At 45.3% G+C, this 25,264-nt stretch overlaps 1 protein-coding gene across 24 annotated transcripts in view; it reads left to right on the forward strand.

The window, feature by feature from the left end:
- depdc5 (DEP domain containing 5, GATOR1 subcomplex subunit) overlaps window positions 1-25,264 on the forward strand; it is a 236,158-nt gene that overhangs the window by 167,410 nt on the left and 43,484 nt on the right. For all 24 annotated transcript variants that reach the window (XR_011356326.1, XM_069933595.1, XM_069933598.1 and 21 more), the window contains 5 exons: window positions 362-485; window positions 4,787-4,953; window positions 15,439-15,522; window positions 20,221-20,353; window positions 24,515-24,623. Coding sequence is in view for 23 of the 24 variants with exons in the window: in XM_069933595.1 (XP_069789696.1) it covers window positions 362-485; window positions 4,787-4,953; window positions 15,439-15,522; window positions 20,221-20,353; window positions 24,515-24,623 (617 nt within the window). In the remaining variant the exon portion in view is untranslated. The remainder of the gene's footprint in view (window positions 1-361; window positions 486-4,786; window positions 4,954-15,438; window positions 15,523-20,220; window positions 20,354-24,514; window positions 24,624-25,264) is intronic.

Raw genomic sequence — 25,264 nt, forward strand, 5'->3', positions numbered from 1 at the left:
ATGTCATTGGGTGCAGAGGAGGAGGGGGGGTGGAGGAAGGGAGACTCCAGTGATCCTTTTTCAGAGGAAGAAGCAGTTCCACTTGAGGCTTGATCTGCAACAGAACCTTTGAATGGTGATTCCTGAAGGAACTACCCTGTTTGGGGGAAATGAACTTGCTGGTCCCAAAGTCGCACTGTGAGGATTTACACTGAGCAGCTGCACAGTGGAGAGAACTTGAAATCAGCCGCATTGGGGCCTTCTCTGAAATCCATCTCCTGGTTGAAAATGTGGCCTCCCCTGCCTCAAGCATGCTGCCAGTTACAGATTCTGTTTAACACTGGAACACAGAAATAATTGATTCCCATTCTAATTTTCCCAGGAGCTTTGAGGAACAGCAGGCCGTGGTGCATTCTGGGAAGGGAGCTGCTTCATTCTCTGAGAATCCTCCCCACTCAGGCGCAAACATTGTCAACGCTCCCACTCACGTTGACAGTCCGAGAAAGGTAAACCACTGCTATGATGCGACTGTGTCCCAGGGTGCAGCAGCCACCGGCTGTTTAAATTGATTAATTTTTTTTTAGAGATGCAGCACAGCTACAGGCCCTTCCAGCCCATGAGTCCCTGCTGCCCAAAATTTACTCATTTGACCAATTAACCTACTAACCCCATACCTCTTTGAAAGGTGGGAGGAAATAGGAGTCCCCAGGGGACTCACGGGGAGCGATCGTGATCGCGGGGAGCGATCGTGATCGCGGGGAGCGATCGTGATCGCGGGGAGCGATCGTGATCGCGGGGAGCGATCGTGATCGCGGGGAGCGATCGTGATCGCGGGGAGCATGTGCAGCAGATTTGAGCACGGGTCACTAGAGCTAGCACTAACTCACCACCAGCTCTGCAGTTTTAGGAACTGAAAGGGGCTGAAGTCGCAGTGATGTGGAGCAGGATTGACATGCTATTCCAGGGCAGCGGGCACACACTCTGTAAGCTCAAGTGCATGATTGTTGTGTTTAGAAAGCATCAAGTTCGGTGAGTTCACAGAGAAATGAGTCTGGACACAAGTGCTACAATCAAAGGTAACTTTATTGAACACACAGGAGACAAACAGAGGAAAATGTCAAATGATACTTAATTACTTTACTGCTAAACAACTATATAAACATTCTCATCGGACCCAGGTTGGACTCCAATACTAGTGGCCACCAATCTTCTACAATGCTCCCATAAGCGTACACACTTCACCGACAGGGACTTTCAGACACACTCCCAAATCCCTGTACCAACGGAGGGTGCGGCGCTCTGCAAGCACTGATCTATCACAGTACTATGGCTTAACTTAAGTGCAATGCACACTTTACCTGCGACTCCTCCAGCGATGTTCACGGTAGCGATTTGGCATGGACTGTGTCTGGCACTTAGACCAAGGGGCAGAGAGAGAGAGAGAGAGAGAGAGAGAGAAATGTGGCATGCGTTGATCTTTATACTGTTCTGACTGGCCGTCTGGCCATTGATGACACTGAGTCATTTAAATGAAGTGTGCACTAGTGGGTGATGGAGTCCAACTTTGATTGGCAGGTGATGCAACCTCTGAATATGTTTCAGTCAGGGAGGTAACGTGACCATCCGCAATCCACAATGTTCCAGACAGACAGAGGCCACATGTTCCTCCACAATCTACATATAGCAGTGGTCTGTCGCATAACTACTGCACTGCTGTCTGCCGAATCGTTGGCTCAGCTTTCTCCCAACCTGATTGCTGCCTCCTGGTTAATTATGCATCAAATTCCAACTCGGTGCAATCTGTCGAAGAGAGTTATTACTGAAACGACGCTGTTAGTGAAGCTCATATGGACTTCACTGTATCCTCTTTTGGATTTGATGCTGCAGAATTTTTCCAGCTGATAATGAGATCTGAGCTCCATCTCTCCATAGTTCTCCCTGGTTTATTTAAAGATTTACAGCACACAAAAGTGCTGCAGGAACTCAGAAGGCCATGCATCATCCACAGGAAGCAAGGCAGACACCATTTCAGGTCTGAGCCCTTCATCGGGAGTGTGGAAAAACAGGCAATTGCCTAAATAAAAAGATGTGGAGGAGGAGATGGAAGGGGGAGTAGCGCAGGTAAAAGGAAATAGGTGGATACAGGTGTGAGCTCAGCATTAAGTGCTTTTTACTTCCTATGGATGCTGCGTGAGCTGCTGAGTTTCTCCAGCATTTTTTTTGTACTGCGCTTGACCACAGCATCTGCAGGTTTTCTTCTTCACCTCCATTTAATGATATGCTTTGTAAATCTGGACGCCGTTTTACAAGTGCTAAATCCAACACTCATGACGGCGTTGAGTGGGTGTCGGCTGGCTGTGTGTAATGCAGGGGTCTGCGGACCTGACCTTCTGGTGACGTTACCATCTGCTGAGATGGATTCTTGGAAATGTTGATTCCCTGCTACAACTGGACCCCCTCATCTGGTGCGAGTCCTCCACCTGCTGGAATCTGTCTTGTGCACTTCGTGGCTCTTTTGAAATGCAGTCACTGCGGAAACATTTTAGATTCAAGATTATTTTATTGTCATGTAATAAAACAGAAAGTGTGTTATTACATGAAATTTCCTTGTTTTGTGAGGTGTTGGAGGAGATTTGGAATATCATTGAAGCCTCTGGAGACCATTCGGGCTGGTTGCATCCCTGTTCAGTATGGAGGCGCCAACTCTCAGGACAAGAATAAACCCCAGAGGGTTGTTAACTCAGCCTGCAACATCACAGGCACCACACTTCACTCTATCGAGGACATCTACAAGAGGCGGTGTCTTAAGACAGCAGACTCTATCCTCAAAGATCCCCACCACCCAGGCCATGCTTTCTTCACTCTGCTGTCATCGGGGAAAAAGATACAGGAGCCTGAAGACGAGCCCTCAGTGGCACAGGGACATCTTCTTGCCCGCTGCCCTCAGATTCCTGAATGAACAATGAACCACAGGCACTGCCTCACTTTGACTTTTTGTAAGATGGTTAATCTGAATGTTTGTACTGTGATGCTGCCACAAATTTTGTGACTTGTTCATGTCAGTAAATTCTGAATCTGAGAAAGGAAAGCAAAAGAGAGTGTCCTCAGAGTCACTGAATGTCCACGGATTCAACCCCAGCCTCCACTGCCTTCAGTCCAAACATTCAGCAACCTGAGCTCCAGCTCTGGCACAATTGGGAAGCCTCCAGCACCCACAGTACCCTCTTGCGTCCCACTACCTGCTACCCCTTCAGCCAGTCTCTAGCAGTCCGAAGCCTGGTGTGAATCCTTTTACCACAGATGCCTGCAGCCTGCGTAAATTCCTTGCCTTGAGACGCCAACAGCCCACCATTGCCTGCGTCTTCTTCAGCATTGCTGGTCCGTTGCCGAGCTAACCGTTCCGTGGGTCATCTCATCTGCTTCTTCAAAAATGTTTTCTGGTGCCCTGCGCTGGTCCTCTGCTGTTCCCTGGAGTCTGCAACCCCTCGTGGCTCCTGCCGATCATAAGTGCTCCCATCTTGGGCTCAGACCCTGCGGTTGCGGAATTTTAAAATAATCCACCGTTGGCTCCTTTAATAGGCTGTTTAAAGCCTGTATGTAGCCAACGACAATCTGACTGGCCAATTGGCGGAGCAGTGCTGTGTCTGCACCAGCAGCAACACCACCATTTATTTTTCAACAAACTAGAAAATCTTATCAATTACAATATCTTTTAGTCTTCCCAACCCGAAACACACACTGGCCATTATTTCACTCCATGGATGCTGCCTGACCTGCTAAGTTCCCTGCACCTTTATTCCCTCAAGATTCCAGTGTCTGCAATTTTTGTGTTTTCACACCGGATTCAACACGGGTCTCCGTTGGTTTGTGCTGGCGGTGTGGTTTCCTTTTTATCGGACTTGGGTTTGTTTCAGTGCTGCGTTTCGCCCTGCCCTCTACACCAAGTGATGTAGTTGTTGTTTGAGGAGAGCATATCCCAGATGAAGGGGAAAAGCACCGTGGCCATTGGATGAAAACTGGTGGCATGTTTATTGAGCAGGGTCCACTTGCAGCCAGGCAACCCTCTTCTTGCCCCTCCACCTGTATCCCTGAAACACGACAACACGCCCGAGGGCCCCTCCTTCTCTCGCTGAAGTCCTACTCTCCAGAAACAGGATCTGAAATTTGACCTGGACCCCATATGCATGCTCAGGAGTTCCAGCTCAGCGCATGAACACATCTTCCGGTGTTGTCTGCTGCTGAAAAGCCAGAATTTTCAATAAAAAAATTAACGACATGACATGGTAGAAGGCCTTCCCGGCCCAGGAAATCAGTGCTGCCAAATTACACCCAATTAACCTACCAACCCCATACATTGTAGAGGGTGGGACAAAACTGGAACAACTGGAGAAACCTGGAAACTGTAAAAAATGCTAATTGTATTTATGAGCCCAGAAAATTTGTTTTTTAATTTTCCAGCACCACAGTAGGATTCAGCTACATTTTGGGCATATGGCTCTTTAGGGGAATCTAGGACAAGAGGGCACAGCTTCAAGATAAAAAGGGCATCTATTTCTTTCGTCTGAGGATCGTGAGACTGGAATTTGTTGCCACAGGTGGCTGTGGAAGTGAGGTGGTTGGGTGTGTTTAAGGCAGAGATTGACTGGTATTTGATTGGTCAGGGCATCAAGGGTTACGGGGAGAAAGCTGGGGAGTGGGGCTCTGTGGGAGGATGGATCAGCTCGTGAGAATGTCGGAGAAGACTTGATGGGCCGACTTCTGCTCCTGTATCCTGTGAATGACATCTGTTTGTTTCAATTGCACACAGGTTCAAGCAGACCAGGTGTTAATTGGTGCTGACCATTCGGATTACAGCCCAGCTTCTGCATCCACTGCTGCACCTGGAGACAGGTCAGGCAACCTTCCAAGCTCTACCATGGGGGTCGCCCAGGCTGCAGGGGAGCAGGGTGTGGTGTCAACCGCAGCAGAGGGCAGGTAAGACCTTCGCTGGACTGCCCAGTCTACAGAGTTCTGAGCAATACTCTTGGACATAAAGTTAAACAGGAAAGTGCAGACACTGGCATTATAGTGGAATTGCTGGGGAAGCTCGACAGATCAAGCAATATCTAAAGGAGTTCTGTGACTTGCTGAGTTTCTCCAGCACTTTTTGTATTCCAATACTCTTTGACAAATAACTTTTCTTGTCTCCTTCCTGATGTATGGTTACATATTAGTATTTTCTGGCTCTAATCCCAGTCGTAAATCCTGTTGTATGACCATGTGGTGTCGGGCTTGTGGCGTCATGCAAATATTGAATTAATTTGTGCTCGCTCTGCACCATAAATCTCTGCAAAGTAAAGACAGACTGTTTCTGAAACCTTGTTTAAAAATGAGGTGAGACATCCCTGGTGACAACAGTTTTAACCCAAGGTACCCTGTGGCTCTTCCTATTTTCTGTTGTCCCCTACCTACTTTTGGCCCAAAACTTGCTTGTTCTTTATAATAGGGGCTTTTCAAAAATAAAGCTGAGTGAAATTTGATGCAGCAGGCAAACATTAGAACCAGGCAACGATTGCAAGAAGAGAGTCGACAAATTTGCTGCATTCTTTTTAAATGTCGAGGCAGCAGTAGCAAGAAAATTGAGCCTTTGATTCGAGACCTCCTCTTGTATTAAATAAAAACACAAAATGCTGGAGAAGCTCAGCAGGTCAAACAGTGTCCTTTATGTAGCAACAGTAAGGACAGGCAGACCCATAGAACTTCAAGAGAATTCCCAACTAATTGGCCAAGTAATTTTAGCCCATCAGTAATTTTAATAAATGACTATCAAAAAATTGTAGGTGTTGAACATCGAAAAATAAAAATAGAAAATGTGGGAAATAGTTGCCAGCCAGCATCTGTGCTGGGACAAAAAGTGTGAACAATGAAGCATCTTAAACATCAACTGTTAATGCTAATACTTTTTCTACACATGTTACCTGACCTGTGAGATGTTCAAGCACACTTTGATATTACCTTATAATATTTGCAACGAGCCATTGTCAGCTTTTTCATTTTAAAAAAAAGCAATTAGAGCTGTTGTGTAAAGATCCTTGGCACAAAAACTAGCTGAAGGAAACATAAATATGTATAATAAACATGGCACGTGTGCCTTAAAAGGATGAAGGACTTAATGACATTTAAGTCTGTGGTCCTCCGGTCTAAGTCCTTGGGAATCTAAAATAGAACATTTTACTTTGGCAGACTGAACACTCAGCACCATAGAAAGTATTCTCTCCGGATACACGCACTGCCAGAGGTGTTGAAACACTTTTGCTCCGTCCACTGCAACTGCAAGGACTTTACCCATTCCCACACTGACCTGTCCGTCAATAGCCTTTTATTCTATCTCGGCAATCTCCAACTGCTCGGCGTTAATATCAACAGCCAATTTCCAGGTACCCCCTCACCCCTATATTCATTTCACCCTCCCCCCCTTACTTTCCCTTATCTCTTTGGCTCCTCTCTTCACCCCTTCCCCACCTACCTCACCTGCCTGCCATCTACATCTTCCTTCTTCCAGCTCCTCGCCCTCGCCCTTCCTTTGGCTCCTCGCCCCCGCCCTTCCTCCAGCTCCTCGGCCCCACCCTTCCTCCGGCTCCTCGCCCCCTTCCCCTCCTCAGCTCCTCGCCCCTTTCCCTTCCTTCCTCCTATCAGACAACATCTTTTTCAGCCCTCTCCTCTTCCATAAGACCTAGGAACAGAATTAGGCCCTTCAGGTCATCAAGTCTGCTTCACCATTCAAATCATGGCTGATGTATTTTTCCTTTCAACTCCAATCTCCTGTCTTCTCCGCATAACCTTCTCCCAATGACAGTCTCCACATCTGAAGGTGACAGTGAATTCCACAGTTTCACTATCCTCAGTCTGAAAAAAGTTCTGAAGGGATGTCTGTACATTCTGACGCTGTGCCCTTTTGTCATAGACTCTCCCACCTCTGGAAGCATCTCCATGCCCACTCTCTCCAAGCCTTTCTGTATTCAGTATCTTATAATAAGATTACCCCCCTGCTCGTCATTCTCAACTCCAAGTACAGGCCCAGACCCATCAAATGCTCCTCGCACGTCAACCCTGGGATAATTCTCCTTTACACAACAGCTCTAATTGCTTAATGGACCCTCTCCCATGCTAGCACACCCTTCCTTAGATATGGGTCCACAATATGTACTCCAAATGTGGTCTGGTTCTCTTCCACCCTCTCATCCATATCCACCTATGACCCCTTTCCTGTGGCCTGTGTTCCTCTACCTGCCCCTTCTTCCCTCCTCTTCCCCGCCTTTTTACTCAGACACCTGCCTATTTTTTGCTCATGGCTTGATGCAGGGCTCAGGCCCATCACATTGGGTATAACTCTTTGCTTCCTATTGTTAGGAATTAAAGTACCTTTAAAGAAATTGCTCGAGACAAAAATTGAGAACAAAGAACATTTATTACTACAACAATGCAAAGTTGGGTGCTTCCCCTTACCCTGGGAATACACACACATACTGGGGCTCACCCAACTTTTATACAGTCAATTTCAGTATCAGAATGCCCTCCCCCTTACATTCTTCTGCCCCCTGAATGGGTTTGGCATAGGTAATTCTTCCTGCCTACGTGCAGTTTCAGTACACTTGGAGGACCAGGGGGGTATCCTGTCGGTGTCCCTTCATGTCATTGTCCTTATTCACACCTTCCTGATTCTCTGGGCTACAGTCTCTTGATATGCAGAGTTGACTCATTCTATCTAGGGTTGGCTAATTTCATATGTATAAATCTGTGTATGGTTAGCTAATTAGAAATGTATGACTTGGTACTTCTGTCCAGGGCTAGGAGACCCTTATCTGATCCAGACTACCTCAACTTCCTACATTCTATTGTACCTTACCATTCCTTATCTTAGTCCTATGGTCTTGTCACAAAGGATAGAAGATTCTTATGTTAATCGTGCTGACTCTGCTTTCCTGCATCCTAAGCCCCAAACTTATCCTGTTTGAACTGGTTTCAGCCATTTTACTGATGAACTTTAGTTTCTTCCATGTTCATAATTTTAGGTCAATTTTCCCATCTCTCACAATCCTCACTTTTCTTTTAGATCAGTAATACTGATCTTTCACCATGATCAGTGTTACTGATCTTTGGTTACTAGTGTCAGTGTGACTGATCCCCCCCCCCACTTTCCTCACTTTTCTTTTAGATCAGTAACACTGATCTTTCAAGTGTAAGGTGTAGTTTTACCCAGCTGGTCAATAACCGAATTGTAATGTCTGTGTAAAGTCTTTAGGTAGGGGAGCACCATGAAGGTCAGGGGAGTGAGTCCAGCTGCTTATTAGGGTTTGGAGTATCAGGCTCCAGTTCTCAGTAAAGAGTCTAGTCCATCCCATACGTTGAAATATGGAAGCAGTGTCTTTGAAGCACACGACCTTTGTTAAGTGTTGTCCCGACGAAGTCTGTGAGAGACGCTGCCTTCAGCAGCGAACGAGTAGCAGTAGTCAGGCGGTTCCGTTTGATTGTGGCTCGTATCTGATGTCCTCTTCAGCCCCGAACCCTAGGGCCACCGATCTCCGAAGGCTGTTTGGAGCCTGATATTAAAGTGTCAAGCAGCTCACGTTGTTGGAAACTGGTGCTCCCTTTCATGGGGTGATGAAAAGAGACCAAGCTGGGGGGGGGATTGTTTCTTGTGATTTAACTGTGTGTTGCAGCTTGTCTGCTAACATTCATTGAACTTGTGAGTTGCAGCCTGTCTGTGTACATTAGCATATGTGTCAACTCTCTCTCTGCTACATGTACAATCCAATGTCCTTTGTGAGGATTTTGACACCCTGCACTCTACTTCGCTCCTTTCCACGTTATATAACCACCAGATGAGCAGCAGCTCCCTGAAAACAGGTGTTCCCCTTCAGGGATGATCAGAGAGAGAGAGCCAGGTGGGGGATTATGTGTCTCGTGGTTGTGTGAAGTGTCTGTTTGTTTTGCGGTTAGCTTGTTAGTTTCCCCCTTTGTGTGAAATGTACATTGTTTGTTTTGCGGTTAGTCTGTGTACACAGGTGCCTCACTGTGTGACTGCCTATCCCCACTGTGTTTCCCTGATCCGTATTCTAAATACCTTGCCTCTATGCCCTCTCTAGCCTGTAAAACAGTACAATCTGTAACCTCTGCTACCCCTTCTCCAGAAGTACTTAAAACATCGAGAGTACTCCACTAAAGCTGTTTAATTCCCCTGGTCCGTATTGGGATCCCTTATATCCCATTATGACTATACATTAAATCTATGCCCTGTCTACATTCTAAAGGAGCTGAATTGTAACCTCTGCTGCCCCTATTCCAGGGGGGCTTAAAACATTAACGAACAATATTCCAAAGAAATTAGTAAACAACAATGAAGAATACATGTAAGCTCATTAAAATACAATAAGAACTTAATAAAACACAAAAAATGTAAAGCTCATTGAAAACTGCAATAAAATGCAAGAATAACTGAATAAAACCACAATAAATGTAAAGCTCATTGAAAACAGCAATCAAATGCAAGAAGAACTGAATAAAACCACAATAAATGTAAAGCTCATTGAAAACAGCAATCAAATGCAAGAAGAACTGAATAAAACCACAATAAATGTAAAGCTCATTGAAAACAGCAATAAAATACACAAAACTGAATAAACCATTAAAAAAAACGAATAAAATTGTAACATTATGGCACTTTGTCATTAATTCTTTGAATGTGGGTCCAGCCTTTCTCTCTTGTTCTTACTGCTGTGTCTGTAATTAAAAGTACACAGAAGGGACCATCCCAGGCAGGTTTTAGTTGATCCTCTTGCCATGCTTTTACATATAACCAATCACTAGATTTTAATAAAATGAATAACAATCTGACTTTCCTTTGTGTTAGTGTAAAAATTTTAAAATGAAACACAAACCATATTTGCATGGGTTTTGAATATGTTAGACCTTATTAAAATGCAGTTGGAGCTGCTTGTCTGTATGGGGCACAACCCTCCAATTTGTTAGAGTGAGTACATAACAGACATTGCAGCACAAGAGCCCCTGCAAGAGAACTTGAAACATATTCAACCTTTAGTTCTGCCTTAAGTAAAATGCCTTGTGCCACAGCTCACAGGAGCTGGCCTTATTTAAAACAGTCTGTAAAACAGGCACCAAAAAAAAGTTAAAAGATGTTCTTCTGAGGATTGCACACACAATAATTTAAGTACAGGCTAGTTTCTATTATATTCCACTTAAAAGTTCTGCTGCATGAATCCTGGAGCTTGTGGAGTCATTATTGAATCAAGAAATATTGGTACCATGCCAATCTCATTCTAACATGCCAATTTCTCCAGTCCTTAAGTCAAGATGTACTGAATAGCATCTGGTACAAGATCTGTGAGTTCTTAATGATATTATTATTCTTATGCACCCAATTGTTCTGAACTATGCCACCAATTTAAATCATATTCCACCTATTGCAGTACTCACACAGCACCATAGACCAGTTCGCAGGTTTATTTCTCCATTAAGCTGAATCCAGTTGCGCAGGGTTTACCTCCGTGATTATTTACAATGTAACTTCCGCACTACCGGATTTAAATATAAACCTGATGAATGGGGGAAAGTTATCATGAATTAAATAACAGCGGCAATACAGAGAAATTGTGCTGAGGCATTAATTTCACTCCAGAGGAAAATGCACCAGAGAAATGAATGATTAAACTTATAGGAATCCCCATAGGAATCCCCAGAGGTATCTTTATTCTCCAGAGGTGGGTGATCTTTAAACTCACGGACCTTGACTGCTGAATGTGTAGAAGAAATGTATTAAATGTGTTGATAGGGCTCCATACCTCTAACTGCAAGACAAGAGCCTGAAGCCTCAATTTCAAGTGCCACAGTGTACTTAAAGGGACATGCACACTCCCCCTTCAACTGGCTGATCCAGCCACTTTACACATCAGATCCTTTCTTTATCTCACATACACTTAAAGTTAAGATGTATAGAACTCACCCTATTTGCGCAAACATTTCTCCCTGCAAATGTTATAACATCACTCAACTCTCAGGTACTCCCTGTGCAAAATCACATTTAAATACAATTTATTTCATAAATTGGAATTAACTGGTAGTTAAATTCGCTAATTCTACAGTATTGAAAAACGATCATTTATGACATTTAATTTTTAGCATGAATTTTAATCAATATTGGTCAGTGACTGAAGTGGGAAGTCGTGATTTATGAAATTATCTCTGGTCTCTACTCTCCCACTCCCTGCACTTCTCCCAACATTCAGGAGCTGGCACACAGTCCCTGCCTTTTTTTTTTTTTTTTACTCATCTACTATTCCTTTAACTGCTTGCATCAAAATGTTAGCCTTTGCTTTCTGCTTATCCTCAGATGTCTGGACAAATGCTTTTTGTGTGATCTGTAGAAGCTGGGTTATTCCCTGCTCATGCCAATTTTCTGTCTTTTGTAATTTTCTCTTAATGTCTGGGGCTGAGTTGGTAACAAAACCTGTTAGTACCAATTGTTCCCCTGCTGGGGATTCTATGTCGAGACCCCCATATTGTATATATATTTGGTCCCAAAAATTGGTCTAACTGTTCGGCACATCCCTGGGGATCTTCTATCAGGGAGGTCAGTTCTTTCTTAAAGTTACACACTTCAGTACTGGTCAGGGGCACATTTACGAAACCGAGACCCTCTCTCATGGGAACTTCCCGCAGTGGTCTCATCCAATTGGTTTCTGGCTTATTAGGTCTGGGTTCCTGCTCCCTGGGAAATGAATCAAAGGGTTCTGCCCTTTCTTCCTGAAGAGTCTCACGCTGTTCTGAATTAAAGTTACCTCTCTCTCCTGCCAACAGAGGTGGTAATCGAGTGCTTTGTGAGCAAGTTATCATACCACTCCTGCTCTCTTCTCTAGTGGTGGGGGAGGTGGGGAAGGTGCAGAAGGGTAGGTCATAGGAGGGGAAGGAAAGATAGGAGCCGGCATAGGAGGAACATAGGGTGGAGGGAGGGAATGTAACACATCCCAACCCTGTGGTTCAGGGACAAGAGGTTCCTCCTCTCTCTTATCCCTGGATTCTTTCTCATTCAAAACCAGCTGTTCAATGGATCCCTTGAGCCAGCAGGCTGCATATTCCCTGCTCTCAACATTGTCTGGCTGGTTTTGATAGAGCCATAAGTTCAAAGCTTCACACATCCATTCATCCTCGGATCCGAATTTTGGCCAGTACACGGAGCTCCCTTTAACCGGGTATCCCACCCATTCATTACAACAATATCTGACCGTCGTCAGTTTGTCTTTACCGCGGGTCTTTCCTGTGCCCCACTCAGATAACATCATCCCAAGCGGGCTGTACGTAGCTATCTGGTGGTCACGTCCTGTGTCAGGACTCTCATCTCTACTGCCCGCTATTCCCATACTTAGGAACAAGTAAAATACTCTTACCGAGTTCTGGCAGTACTGCTCTAGCGCGCGTCCTTCCGCCGTTTGTTCTCAATGCCTCTTCTCGGATATCACTCGCTTCTTCCACTGACCAGCCACCCGTCGCCCGTGAGTCCAGCTGAATCAGCCGGGGTGCACCTACTCTCGTCGTCGGGGTACTCTGTCAGTGGAGGGAGTGTGATCCCGGACGAGCCCCCATTTGTTAGGAATTAAAGTACCTTTAAAGAAATTGCTCGAGACAAAAATTGAGAACAAAGAACATTTATTACTACAACAATGCAAAGTTGGGTGCTTCCCCTTACCCTGGGAATACACACACATACTGGGGCTCACCCAACTTTTATACAGTCAATTTCAGTATCAGAATGCCCTCCCCCTTACATTCTTCTGCCCCCTGAATGGGTTTGGCATAGGTAATTCTTCCTGCCTACGTGCAGTTTCAGTACACTTGGAGGACCAGGGGGGTATCCTGTCGGTGTCCCTTCATGTCATTGTCCTTATTCACACCTTCCTGATTCTCTGGGCTACAGTCTCTTGATATGCAGAGTTGACTCATTCTATCTAGGGTTGGCTAATTTCATATGTATAAATCTGTGTATGGTTAGCTAATTAGAAATGTATGACTTGGTACTTCTGTCCAGGGCTAGGAGACCCTTATCTGATCCAGACTACCTCAACTTCCTACATTCTATTGTACCTTACCATTCCTTATCTTAGTCCTATGGTCTTGTCACAAAGGATAGAAGATTCTTATGTTAATCGTGCTGACTCTGCTTTCCTGCATCCTAAGCCCCAAACTTATCCTGTTTGAACTGGTTTCAGCCATTTTACTGATGAACTTTAGTTTCTTCCATGTTCATAATTTTAGGTCAATTTTCCCATCTCTCACACTATGGACATTGAGTTTCTTTGGCACTTTTCTATGTTGCACTTCAATCACATGACCTGCACGCTTTCCTGTTTAACAGCATTAGATCTTTGCTTTCGTCTTCTGTCCCCTCGAAATGAATGCTAGCATTGTATTTGTGCTCCTTACTATTTACTCAACCTGAAAACCAACCTGTGGGGAATCCTGCACGAGGACCTCCAGGATCTTTTGGACCACCACTTTCTAAATTCTCTCCCCATTGAGAAAATAGTCCACCTTTATTCCTTTGACCAAAGTACATGACCATATCCTTCCCTGCGCTGTAATCCATCTGTCACTTCTTTGCCCATTCTCCCAACCTGTCCCTCTGCGGATGCCCTGTCTCCTCCACACTATCCGCCCCTCCACACTATCCGCCCATCCACCTATCCTCATATCACCCCACCCCCTACAAAGTCTGCCATCTAAACCGTTTACATGCAGCGTGAAATAGCAGACCCAACCCCAATCTCTGATGAACACCACTTGTCACTGTAGCCAGCGAGAAAAGCCCCTCTGTTAAGGGCCAATCTTCTCATTCTGGTGCACTTCTTCCCCCCCATCCCCTACCTCCCACCTCCCAGCCCTGAGCCACTGCCCGACTCTTGGTATTCCTGATGAAGGATCCTGTGCCCGAATCGTTTACCACCTATTGCTTTCCATGTATACTGCCTGACCCGCTGAGTTCCTTTAACACTTTCATGGTTGTCATGGTTCAAGACAAGGCATTGCTGCCCTTCAGCACTGAGGGAGGATATTCTAATGAGGTGGCATGGGTAAAGGTGAGGAACAGAGAGGGCGTTCTTACTTTGCTGAGGGGGTATAGTTAACAGGAAATGGAGGAGCAGAAATGTAAGGAAATAATAGAGTGCAGATGTTTATAAAGTAATGGGGTTAAATACAAATGAGACTGTCTGATCTGGGAAGATAATCAGGCTCGGGCCTGGTCAGTACTTGGAGGGGAGACGGCCTAGGAACACCAGTGCTGTAAATTTCTCTGAGGGGCGCTGGATAAAGTGGGGACTCTGTGTCTGCCTTACGGTAGACAAAAGTTGAAGAATTTCATGTATGTTACATTCTAAATGTAGTATTACATGACAATAATGGAATCTTTGCCTTTATAGTCCTGAGGGATTTCAATTCCCTAAATATTCAATGAGATTGACTTCGAGGTGGAGTATACATGAGGGCGTTTTGACTCAATGAGTAGATAGACTAATGAGAGAGGGAGCATCAATGGACTTTATTTGGGGGAATGTAGCTCCTCAGGTGGAGAGAGAAAAATTTGGAGCAAATGGTCTTAACTCCATACTTAGAGAGATATAAACTTGTGAGGGCTATGGATAGGATAAATGCAAATGATGATGGTTGAGACAAGAACTAGGGGTCGTGGACTAAAAGTGAAAGATGAAATTTTAAGGGGGCATTCGAGGTAACTTCTTCAGTCCGGGTGATGAGAGTGCAGAACGAACAGCCAGCAGAGATGGTCCATGTGGGTTTGATTGTGACATTTGAAAGAAGATTGGATAGTTATGTCAGTGGGAGGGGTATGGAGGCCTATGGTCTGAGTGTAGGTTGATGGGACGAGGCGGAATAAATAGCTCAGTGTCAACTAGTTGTGCTGAAGGGCCTGTTTCTGACCTGTGGTGTTCTATGTTTGTGGCAAAGGAAAAGGATAGGCCAGGATTAATGGTCTTCAATTGGAGGAGGGGAAATTTCATTAAAATAAGACAGGATCGGGCAAAGGTAGATTGGGAGCATCACTTGCACAGGTGCTTCCTGAACACTTGTGGATGCCATTTATGCATTTTGGGCTGCTGATCACAAAAATCACCTTACAATTTTCCTATCGTGTACCGTTGTTTAGATATAATCTATTTTTGTGATTTCCGGTCATATTTTGTCACTTGCAGACAGGATTAAGATCAATCCAAAGAAATGTACAGAGTAACAAGGAAAAGAATAAGGCATATTTGAGAACCAGGGGTAACCTGTGCATGGAGCCAGGGCAAACTCAAGGACACAAATGGATTCTTTTTATCAGTATTCGCAAAGGAAATGGACTTCCCCTCTCAGCACTTCGACTGAAATATTTGGTGTTGTGTTACCTTGCAGCAACCAGTTGTCCTCTGGGATTGCAAGTGCATTGACATCGTCCTCCTCTCTCGCAGAGATACTGGAGACAATGAAGCACCCAACGTGAGTAGGAAATCTCCCACAGTTACTTGAGCACGTGGGAAAATAGGAAATCTCCCACAGTTACTTGTGCACGTGGGAAAATAGGACTCCTGCCCAGTTCCATGCACATTCCGTACCATAGCTTATTGTACACATGATTGGTTGAAAGTTTGAATTTAGTGAAGACATACATATACATACATACACATTATGCATGTAAATATGTGTATTTGTATACTGTATGTATGTTTATACACACTCTCACGTGTGTGTGTGTGTGTGTGTGTGTGTGTGTGTGTGTGTGTGTGTGTGTGTGTGTGTGTCTGTGTGTGTATGTAATGCATATTAATTATATAAAATGGGTTTTTTTATCTTTCACTCTCTAATGACCAGAGTCTGATGCCAATCTCTTGCTCCTCGTGTGTGGCAGGACGTGATGTCCTGGGACAGTTGCGGAGCTCTGGGATTTGGCAGTTTTCCAGTAACTGAGTTCAGATCGTGATAGGGAGCACATATCTTTGTGGAAATCAGGGGCAGGACAATAAAACTGTAAACCCATTCAGGACCCGGCTGAGGCAAGTAAAAAGGCTGCCTTGAAATGAGTGGGTCCTTCACTGCCGGGACTGAATGAGATGTATCCCAGCTTACTACAGAAAGCGAGGGAAGAGATTGCTGGGGTGTTGGCAATGATTTTTGCGACCTTCCTGGCCATAGGAAAGGTACCACAAGATTGGAAAATGGCAAATGCAGTCCCCTTGTTTTGAAAAGGTAATTGGGTGAATCCTGTGAATGACAGAACTGTGAGTCTTCTTACATCAGTGGTGGGCAAACTATTGGATAAGATTCTTAGGGACAAGATTTACTTGAATTCAGAGAAGCATGATCTTCTCAGGGATGGTCAGCATGGCTTTGTAAAGGGCTGGTTGTGGTTCACAAGCCTAATTGAGTTTTTTGAAGATATGACAAAAAAAGTTGATGAAAGTAGGGTAGTAGATTAAAGATAATTTTATTTTCATGTAATAAAACATATATAATATTACATAAAATTGTATTTAGTTTGCCCTAAGCAAATAAGATTCGCTATCAACAGAAATTGCCCGGCACCCCTTACAGTCAGAGAGAGACAAGAAAAGAGATTCCCTTCAGAGTCACTGAGTGTCCAAGAATTCACCTCCAATGCTCCCACAGCCTCTGCAGCCGCACAGACTACAGTCCAAACTATCAATAACTCAAGCTCCAGATCCAAACCTCAGACATGACCAGGAAGCCTTTAGCACCCTCAGCCCCTCAGGAGCCCCTCACCCTCAGCCCCTCAGGAGCCCCTCACCCTCAGCCCCTCAGGAGCCCCTCTCTTAGCACCCTGGATCTGATACCTAGTATCCCTTCAGGCAGTCTCTGGCAGTCCACAGCTGGTGTAGGGCCCTTGACAACAGGTCACACCAGCCTGCATAGCCCACTGCCTCTGTATTCTTCAGCTTCAGAGTCCCTCACTGGTCTGTCACCATGGTCACCATCCCTTAGGGTCATCTCCTTCGATTATCCTTCTCAAATGGAGAGTGTTCTCCTTGTTTTCTGGTTTCCTGCGCTAGTCCTTTGCTTCCCTGGAGTCTGCAACCCCTTGAAGCCGCTGCCAGCGCAGGTGCCATCTTCTTGGGCCCAGACCCCACAGTCACAACATTTTAAAATAAACCACTTTAGACTCCTTTAACAGGCCTTTGAAAGCCAGAATGGAGCCAATGGTGGTAGGACTGGACAGTAGCACCCTGTCTCCGCTCCCCACCCACCCAAGGTCTGCACCAGCAGTGACACTGCCATTACCATAGCTCTGGCAATGCTACCATTTTTTTTTTTGCCATGAATATGGATTTTGGTAAAGCATTTGATAAAGACCCCCATGGTAGTGTAACAATATTAATATTTGGGGAGAATTTATAAGATTTAGAGTAGATCACATACATTCACACATTTTAAAACAGATCTTATTTGAAAGAGTGAAGAATTCACATTGCAGGATCTCTGGAGAATGTAAGCACCTTTCACAAGTGGGTGTTAATTGAACTGACTTCATAAAATGCTTGACCATTGTCTTGCTGGAGTCATGCTGTCTATCAGTACCCTTTCTGCAAAGTGCTCATAGAAAGGTCACACCTGGATTTTGTTTATCTAACAACATATGGGAGCTGAAGAAAGAACTCCTGTTGTTTTGCTCAGGAAGGTGGGGGTTTTGCAAGACATGCTCTCTTTGGAGTTTCAGTTGGAAGAAAGAGAGAGTTGAGTTAACAACTCAGTCAGTCAGTCAGTGTGTGGGACACTGACAAGTAACTGAAAAGTGCAATCCAGGGAAAACTGTTTGAAACTGATGAAAGCAAGTTCCAGAGCAGTAGATGGCTGGAAGTGCTATCTGTCTAATGTTTCTCTTGAAATAGAGGAAGGAATAGAACTCTGTGGTAGCTTGAAGAGGTTTCCATCTAAAAGACCCTGATGGGTCAAGTTTCATCAGCAAGACCTGAGGTGACTCGTGGTGGTACCTCGTGGTCGTACCTCAGTTGTGGAAATCTGGATCAACAATTATCTCTCTCTGCAAACCCTACAAGAACCTTCATGAGCAGTAAACATTTACCTTTCAAGCACCAAACCTGGTGAACTTTATACATATTAAATTCTGTACACAGTATGGTGATTGCCTGCAACCAGAGAACTTGGAAGAAGGAGAAGTGAGATTGAACTGTGAACCAAAGAACTTTTCTTATATTTACACAAACATTGCATACACGTGCGCTTAGAATTAGAAGGGGGTTAATTTGGGTTAGTTAAGTATAGAGTTAAGTTAATGTTTGATTCTATTTTCATGTTTGAAGTTGATTAAAAATAACTTTTGTTTTGAAAGCCACTTGTCTTTGTGAATGTCTATTGCTGCTGGGTTTTGGGGTCCTTTGGGCTCGTAACAGTAGACTCATTCAGAGAGTCATGAGGCATGGGATCCATGGAACCTTGGGCTGTGTAGAATCAGAATTGTTTGTCTGCATGAAGCAGACCGTAGTAATAAATGGAACATATTCTACCTGACTAATGGAGTTCCGTAGAGATCTGTTCAGGGAATCTTGTTCTTTGTGATTTTTATATGATCTAGACCAGTGGTTTTCAACCTTTTTCCTTCCACTCACATCCTACTTTAAGTAATCCCTATGCCATCAGTGCTCTGTGATTGCTTAAGGTGGGATGTGGGTGGGAAGAAAAAGGTTGAAAACCACTGTTTTAATCATCCCTAATTGACTCGCTATGTGCACGGTTTCATAACTCCAAAGGAAATGGGCCAATGACAATTTTTGTCCAGCAAAATATTTCAGTAACAATTGGGTCTAGAGCAGTGATTCTCAACCTTCCCTTCCTTCCCACTCACATATCACCTTAAGCAATCTCTTACTAATCACAGAGCACTGATGATATAGGGATTACTTAACGTGGGATGTGAGTGGAAAGAAAAAGGTTGAGAACCACTGATCGAGATGAAGAAATGGAGGAATAGGTCAGTAAGTTTGCAGATGATGTGAAAGTTGGAGGTGCTGTCGATAGTGGAGAAGGTTGTTGTAGGCCACAACAGGATAGAAGCAGGATGCAGAGTTGAACGGAAAAGTGGCAGATGGAGTTCATTCCGGATAGGTGCATTTTGCAAAGTCAAACTTGAAGATGGAGTACAGGGTTAATGGCAGGATCATTAACCTTGTCGAAGAAAAGAGGGACCATAGGATCCAAAGCCATAGATCTCTCTAGGTTGATAGGGTAGTTAAGAAGGCCCGTGGGATGCTGGCCTTCATTAGCAGGGGGAGTGAGTTCAAGAACTATGAGGTAATGTTACAGCTCTATAAAACTGTGGTGAGACCACACAGAGAATTGTGTTCTGTTCTGGTCACCTCATTACAAGAAGGATGTGGAAGCTATGGAGAAGGTGCAGAGGAGATTTACCAGGATGTGCCTGGGTTGGAGAACATGTCTTATGAAGCAAAGTGTACAGAGCTAGGATTTTTCTCTCTGGAATGAAGAAGGATGAGAGGTAACTTAATAGAGGTTGACAAGATTCTGAGCGGCATAGGTAGGGTGAACAGCAGCACATTTTTCTCAGAATGGGACATTGGGGATAATGAAGTAGGGGGTTTTCTGGGGGTGTGCTGGAAGTGTGGCTTAACTTGGGTTTGGCCTAGAAGGAGTAAACACCAAAGTTTGGCAGACACCATAACAGTCAGAGCTGTGCAGGTACTTAAGATCCTTGTGAGAGCCAAACTGGGAGGCCTGGAACCAGAGCTGGAAGTCGCAAGGCACAAGATCACTGACCACGGTCAGTGAGTCCAATTGGACGGCAAGAACAAAGTTGCCTTTGCTTGAAAGCTCTTTGATCTTTGTTGGGAAGAGTATAAGTATTAAAATGTGCTGCAGTGAATGTTAAATCTCCATTACCCCATGAGTCAAAGAACAATTTTGGCTTATTTACTCCAGTAATAAGTTGTACCCAGAACTGTTTGTTGCTAATCATGATTAAGTTGCATTAGCACAAGAAGGGATGACAAAAATATCCTAGTATTTTTTGGTATTGATCCTCTTCTATGATGAGGGCCTGTCTAAAGCAACTTCAATCTTTCTGACACCTGGCCCAGAACATGTAAATAATGGTTTTATGATCCTGCGGAACTCAGATCTTAGTTTCTGCTTGCTCCTCCCTCCCAGGACTGGTGTTCAGCTGCTTCCTGAACAGAGGGGGCTGCCCCCCAATTGCTTCATCAGTGCCGAAGTGGTCCACTGGCTCATCAGCAACGTTGAGGGTGTCCAGACGCAGTCGCTGGCAATTGACATCATGCAGGTACAAGAGAGTGCTGGTCCAGCATCACCTCTTGCCCACCACCCTCAGCACCTCCTCCCCCTTCCAGATGTTTAATTTTTAAAAAAAATATACTGTACGGTAACAGGCCATTTCGGCCCACGAGCCTGTGCCATCCAGTTACACCCAGTTAACCTACACCCAGTTAACCTACACCCCGGTACGTTTCGAATGATGGGAGGAAACCGGAGTTCCCGGGGAAATCCCCTGCAGACACGGGTAGAACATACAAATTCCTTAAGATTCAAACCCCAATCCTGATCACTGGTGCTGTAATGGCGTTGCGCTAACCATGCCACCCTACTAGTTTCAGACTCCATTGACTCAGCTGCACTGATGTCTGGCCTTACAATTGTCCTCCTCAAGACCCCACCCTGGCCAACTTTCCCCAGACTGTGAAGGGAGATGCCTGGCAAAATGCCAGCTCCCTGATCACTGTTTACATGGGCATCAGATTGGTTCATGCTGGAGTCTGATGTGTTGTTGCCCTTGGTCAGGCCTGCACAGTGTCACAGTGTGAGTAGTATCCTTGAAATCCTGCACCACCTTTTCTTACCACCTTAAAGGAGACCGTTTGACCCATTTAGTCTATCTGCAGTGGTAGATTCCTGAGTATGTTTCCGGAACCATTAGTATTTCTTTCCATATCCTGGTCAATATTTGTTCAGTCTTCTCTTATTTTCTTACATCATATAAGAAGGTCATTTGAGTCTATCCTGGCTCTTGGAGGCATCCCATCCCATTCCCTCTCTTAGTTCCCTGAAACCTACTTTCCCCCACAAGTTCGTCAATTCCACCCTGAATCCATAAATCACCCCTCACAAAAGTAGTGATGCACAGTGGCCAGTTAACCCATCGGCACACCTTTGAGGTAGGGTGGGGGGGGGTGGTACTTCCTCACCTCGAGAAAACTCAGGACCTTGGAGAGTCACAGAGTTGTACAGAACAGAAGCAGTGGCCCTACGGCCCACCACATCAATGCTGACCTTTTTTTGTACATCCTCTCTAACCCCATGTGACCACGTTGGGGTCGAACCTTTCTATTTCTCACCTAGTAAAAGTGTCTTCATTATTGTATGGTATTCCACCACTAGGGTGGCACAGTTGGTGTAGCCGTTAGCGCAATGCTGTTACAGCAGCAGCGATAGGGACCTGGGTTCTAATCCCACACTGTCTGTAAGGAGTTTGTATGTTCTCCCTGTATCTGTGTGGGTTTTCCCCAGGGGCTCCGGTTTCCTTTCACTATTCAAAACGTGTCGCAGATTATGTTTATTGGGTCTAATTGGGCTGCTCAGGCTCGTGGGCCAAAAGGGCCTATTACCGTACTAAATGTCTACATTTTTTTCAAAATTTAAATTCTTCTTGGAGTGAGTTCCAGATATCAATCACTCTGCGTTAACAGAAACTTTTCTGTCAGATCCTTCCGTTCATCTTTAACCTCTGGCCTCCTGTCTTTGGTAGCAAGGGATCAAAGATTTTGACTCGATTCCATCTCTGTCCCTCGCAGCCTTGCATACTTCCCTCAGTCTCCTTCACTCCATGGAGAGACAAGCTCAGCCTCTCTGATCTCTCTTGTAAATGAAGTCCTCTAACCTTGGCGAATCTCCTCTGCAAGCTCTCTACCACAGCCACATCCTTTCTGTATTGAACAGAGAGAATTGAATAAATTCAAAGCTTCCGCGTTATGGGAAGCTGCAGTGAGATATGATCATTGCCACGTCAACTTGTGAATTCACGTTTGAAAGTGTTCTGAGAGTGGAGATGCTGGTTATAACTGATCTCTGCCATTGGCATGGAATCAGCAGCCTCCACATCCTTTCCCTGACTCAGAAGCGAAATGGTTTGCCTTATTCCAGCACTGGGGAAGACCAGTTTTTCATGCTCAGGAACCCCTTCCCCTTTTTGTGGAGTCATAAAGGCCTGGAGCATGGAAACAGACCCAGTTATCCTGTAGATCTCTGTCCAGGCCATTCAAGTGCTCATCTTGATACAGAGACTCTGGTTCCACCAAATTCTCAAGCAATATATTCTGTATTCCAAGTACTGTACCCCCTACTCTCTGTGGAAGAAGGGACCCCTTAGATCCACTTACCCATTATCCCAATCTCTGCCCTCTAGTTTAATCTGTCTCTGATGGGGAGAAAAAGTCCTCTGCAGTTTACCCTAGCGACACACTTCTTAATTTTGTATAGAGGTACACAATCCTTTATCTGGACATCTAAAATCTGGAAAGCTCCAAAATCTGGCAAGTTGGGCGGGCGAGGGGGGGAGCGCAGTAGCGCGAGTCAGGCGGGCGAGAGACCAGCAGCGCGAGTAAGGGGGAGAGACCGGCAGCGCGAGTCGGGCGGGTGGGGGAGGCGAGACTGGCAGCGTGAGGCAGGCGAGGGCAAGAGACCATCAGCGTGAGTCAGGCAGGAGAGGGTGGGATAACAGCAGAGTGAGTTGGGCGGGCGGGGTGGGGTGGGGAGACTAGCAGCGTGACTGGAAGGAGGTGGGGGTGGATGCGGCAGCACAATTCGGATGGGCTTAAATCTGGCTTTCCGAAATCCGGAACACACTGTCCCCCATGGATTCTGGATAAAGGATTGTGTACCTGTACCTTTATCATATCTACTCTTACCACCTCCACTGCAGGAAAAACAGGTCTGCCTCTCCATTCTTTCCTCATAACTAAAACATTCCGCCCCAGGCAACAATTCTGTGAATCTCCTCTGCAGTCTCTCCAGAATGGACACAAACAGCAGTGCAGTGATCACAGCTGCATGCGCAGCTGAAGCCTTGCTGATACTTTATGCAGTCGATGCATTACCTCCGTGCTCCACTGCAGCCATTCACAACACTTTTTGAGCTGTTGCCCACTTTGGACTCTGCGCAAAGTTTATGGACCCTCCCCCAATCACACCGAAGCAATCAAGTTTAATTGGTTTCTTCTGTACTTCATCCTACCGACTACGTAAAAAAATATTTTATGCTATCAGTCCATGGGCTTGGTAAATGTGCTGTGGTCCCTGTTAAGAATGGCTACTCTGGTGTGCAGTTACCTGATTAATGAAGGTTTCCTTCCTCACCACGTTATCTAACTGCACAACTTCTTGATGCTACTTTTATATGTTCAACTGTCCATTTTGTCTTTTCCGTTGATACCCCTTTGATATTTTTCACAATCTTTTTTTTCCCCCCCAGATTTGTTTGTACATCAGGGCAGAAGTGTCTTGGAATCTGAATCACAAGATATCTCCTCCTTTAAACTGGAAATTTTTACATTTGTTTACAGCACGGTAGAAGCCGATTCTGGCCATTTAAATCCATGCTGCCCAATTTCACCCAAATTAACTTTGAACCCCGTATGTGTTAGAGAGTGGGAGGAAACCGGAGCCCCCGGGGAAAACCCACGCAGTCACTTGTACAAACTCCTTACAGACAGAGCGAGATTCGAACCCCGGTTGATGGTGCAGTTATAGGGCAAACTGCTACACTAATGCATTCCTCCCAAAGCTAGCCCCTTTAGCTGCCAATCCAGACATTAACGAGGGAAAGGGTGATTCGAGCCAAGAATGGCTTGCTCTCAACGTGCAGTGGGTAGCATCCTCCTCCTGAGGACCTGTCTGAGGCATGAAGCTCGCAGTGGGGCTGATCTTGCATCTGACCTGTGGCAATCATTGACTCAGGGACTGCCACTTCAGGGACCATCGCTGCCACTTGGCCACAACTTGACAGCATTGCACTAGTTTCTATCCCCAAAGGGTGGCTGGAATAAATGAAACCCTCAGGACAGCACTGCCACCAGCAGGAACTGCTGCTATCTCATTACTCCAGCATTTGATCCCAATCCCTGACGGTGTGAAGTTCAAATGCTCTCCCCATGGACTGCACAGATTACCTCCCCCATCCCAATGACCTGTCCTTTGGAGGAGAGTGACAGGAGCATCAGGGCATTTTTCTGGGTTGTAGGAAAATAAACTGGGGTGAGGAAGGAATGGGGGTGGGGGGGGGGAGGAGTTGCGATTGCTCAGAGAGCTGGTGCGAACTTCCACGTCCTGAGAAAGCCCTTGCACCCTGAGGCCCTGTTACATGTGCGGACTCCAGCGAGTGACTTGCTGAGGGGCTGTGAACCCGACTATTGCTTTGTGTAACTCTCTGCAGAAAATGCTGGACGAGCACCTGATCATGCACGCCTTTGAGGAATCCATGCGGACCTTTGTGTATGGCTTCTACCTGTACAGACTCCTCATGGACAAGGACACTGAGAAAGGTACAATACAATTCAGTCCAGCACCTGTAGATCCTCACTATAAACCAAATTGTTTCTCAACAAAAGAATTGCTTTTCAAGGCATGATAGAGTGAGACAACGCAGCACAGAAACAGGTATTTCTGCCCATCCTGTCTGTGCTGACCCTTTTATCCACGTGAGCTGCTCCCATTTGTCTGCGTTTGCCCCAGTAATCCCTCTAAGCCTTTTTTCCCATGCAGCTGTGGAGTAGATTTGTCCACAGGATATGGACAGAAACCGAAGACTAGGTCTTGTTTGAATTAGTGGATGTTGGTCAAGAGCCTTTTTTTTCAAAAATAGGCTTTATTCACAATAAAATATTTACAAAAAAGAAAACCATTCAAAGCCTTTTTGCACCCATGGTGTCAGTTATATGTATACATTCCCATCAATGTACATTGTTACATTTGTTCTTTAAACACATCGTTATGGCACCATGTCACTTCTCAACACCCCCCCCCCACCCCCGGCCCCTCTGTTGTTTGAGGGACTTCCCCTCGGTCTCAGCCCCTCAGTGCCTGATAATATAAGCGTTCTTAACTGTGGTCTTTCCCCACAGCACCTTCGCATTGTCTACACCAAACCTCAGTGTGTCCCTTAGCATTTACTTCAGCACCCTGG

The sequence above is a fragment of the Narcine bancroftii genome, chromosome 4 (assembly GCF_036971445.1).
Source record: "Narcine bancroftii isolate sNarBan1 chromosome 4, sNarBan1.hap1, whole genome shotgun sequence".
Taxonomy (NCBI): domain Eukaryota; kingdom Metazoa; phylum Chordata; class Chondrichthyes; order Torpediniformes; family Narcinidae; genus Narcine; species Narcine bancroftii.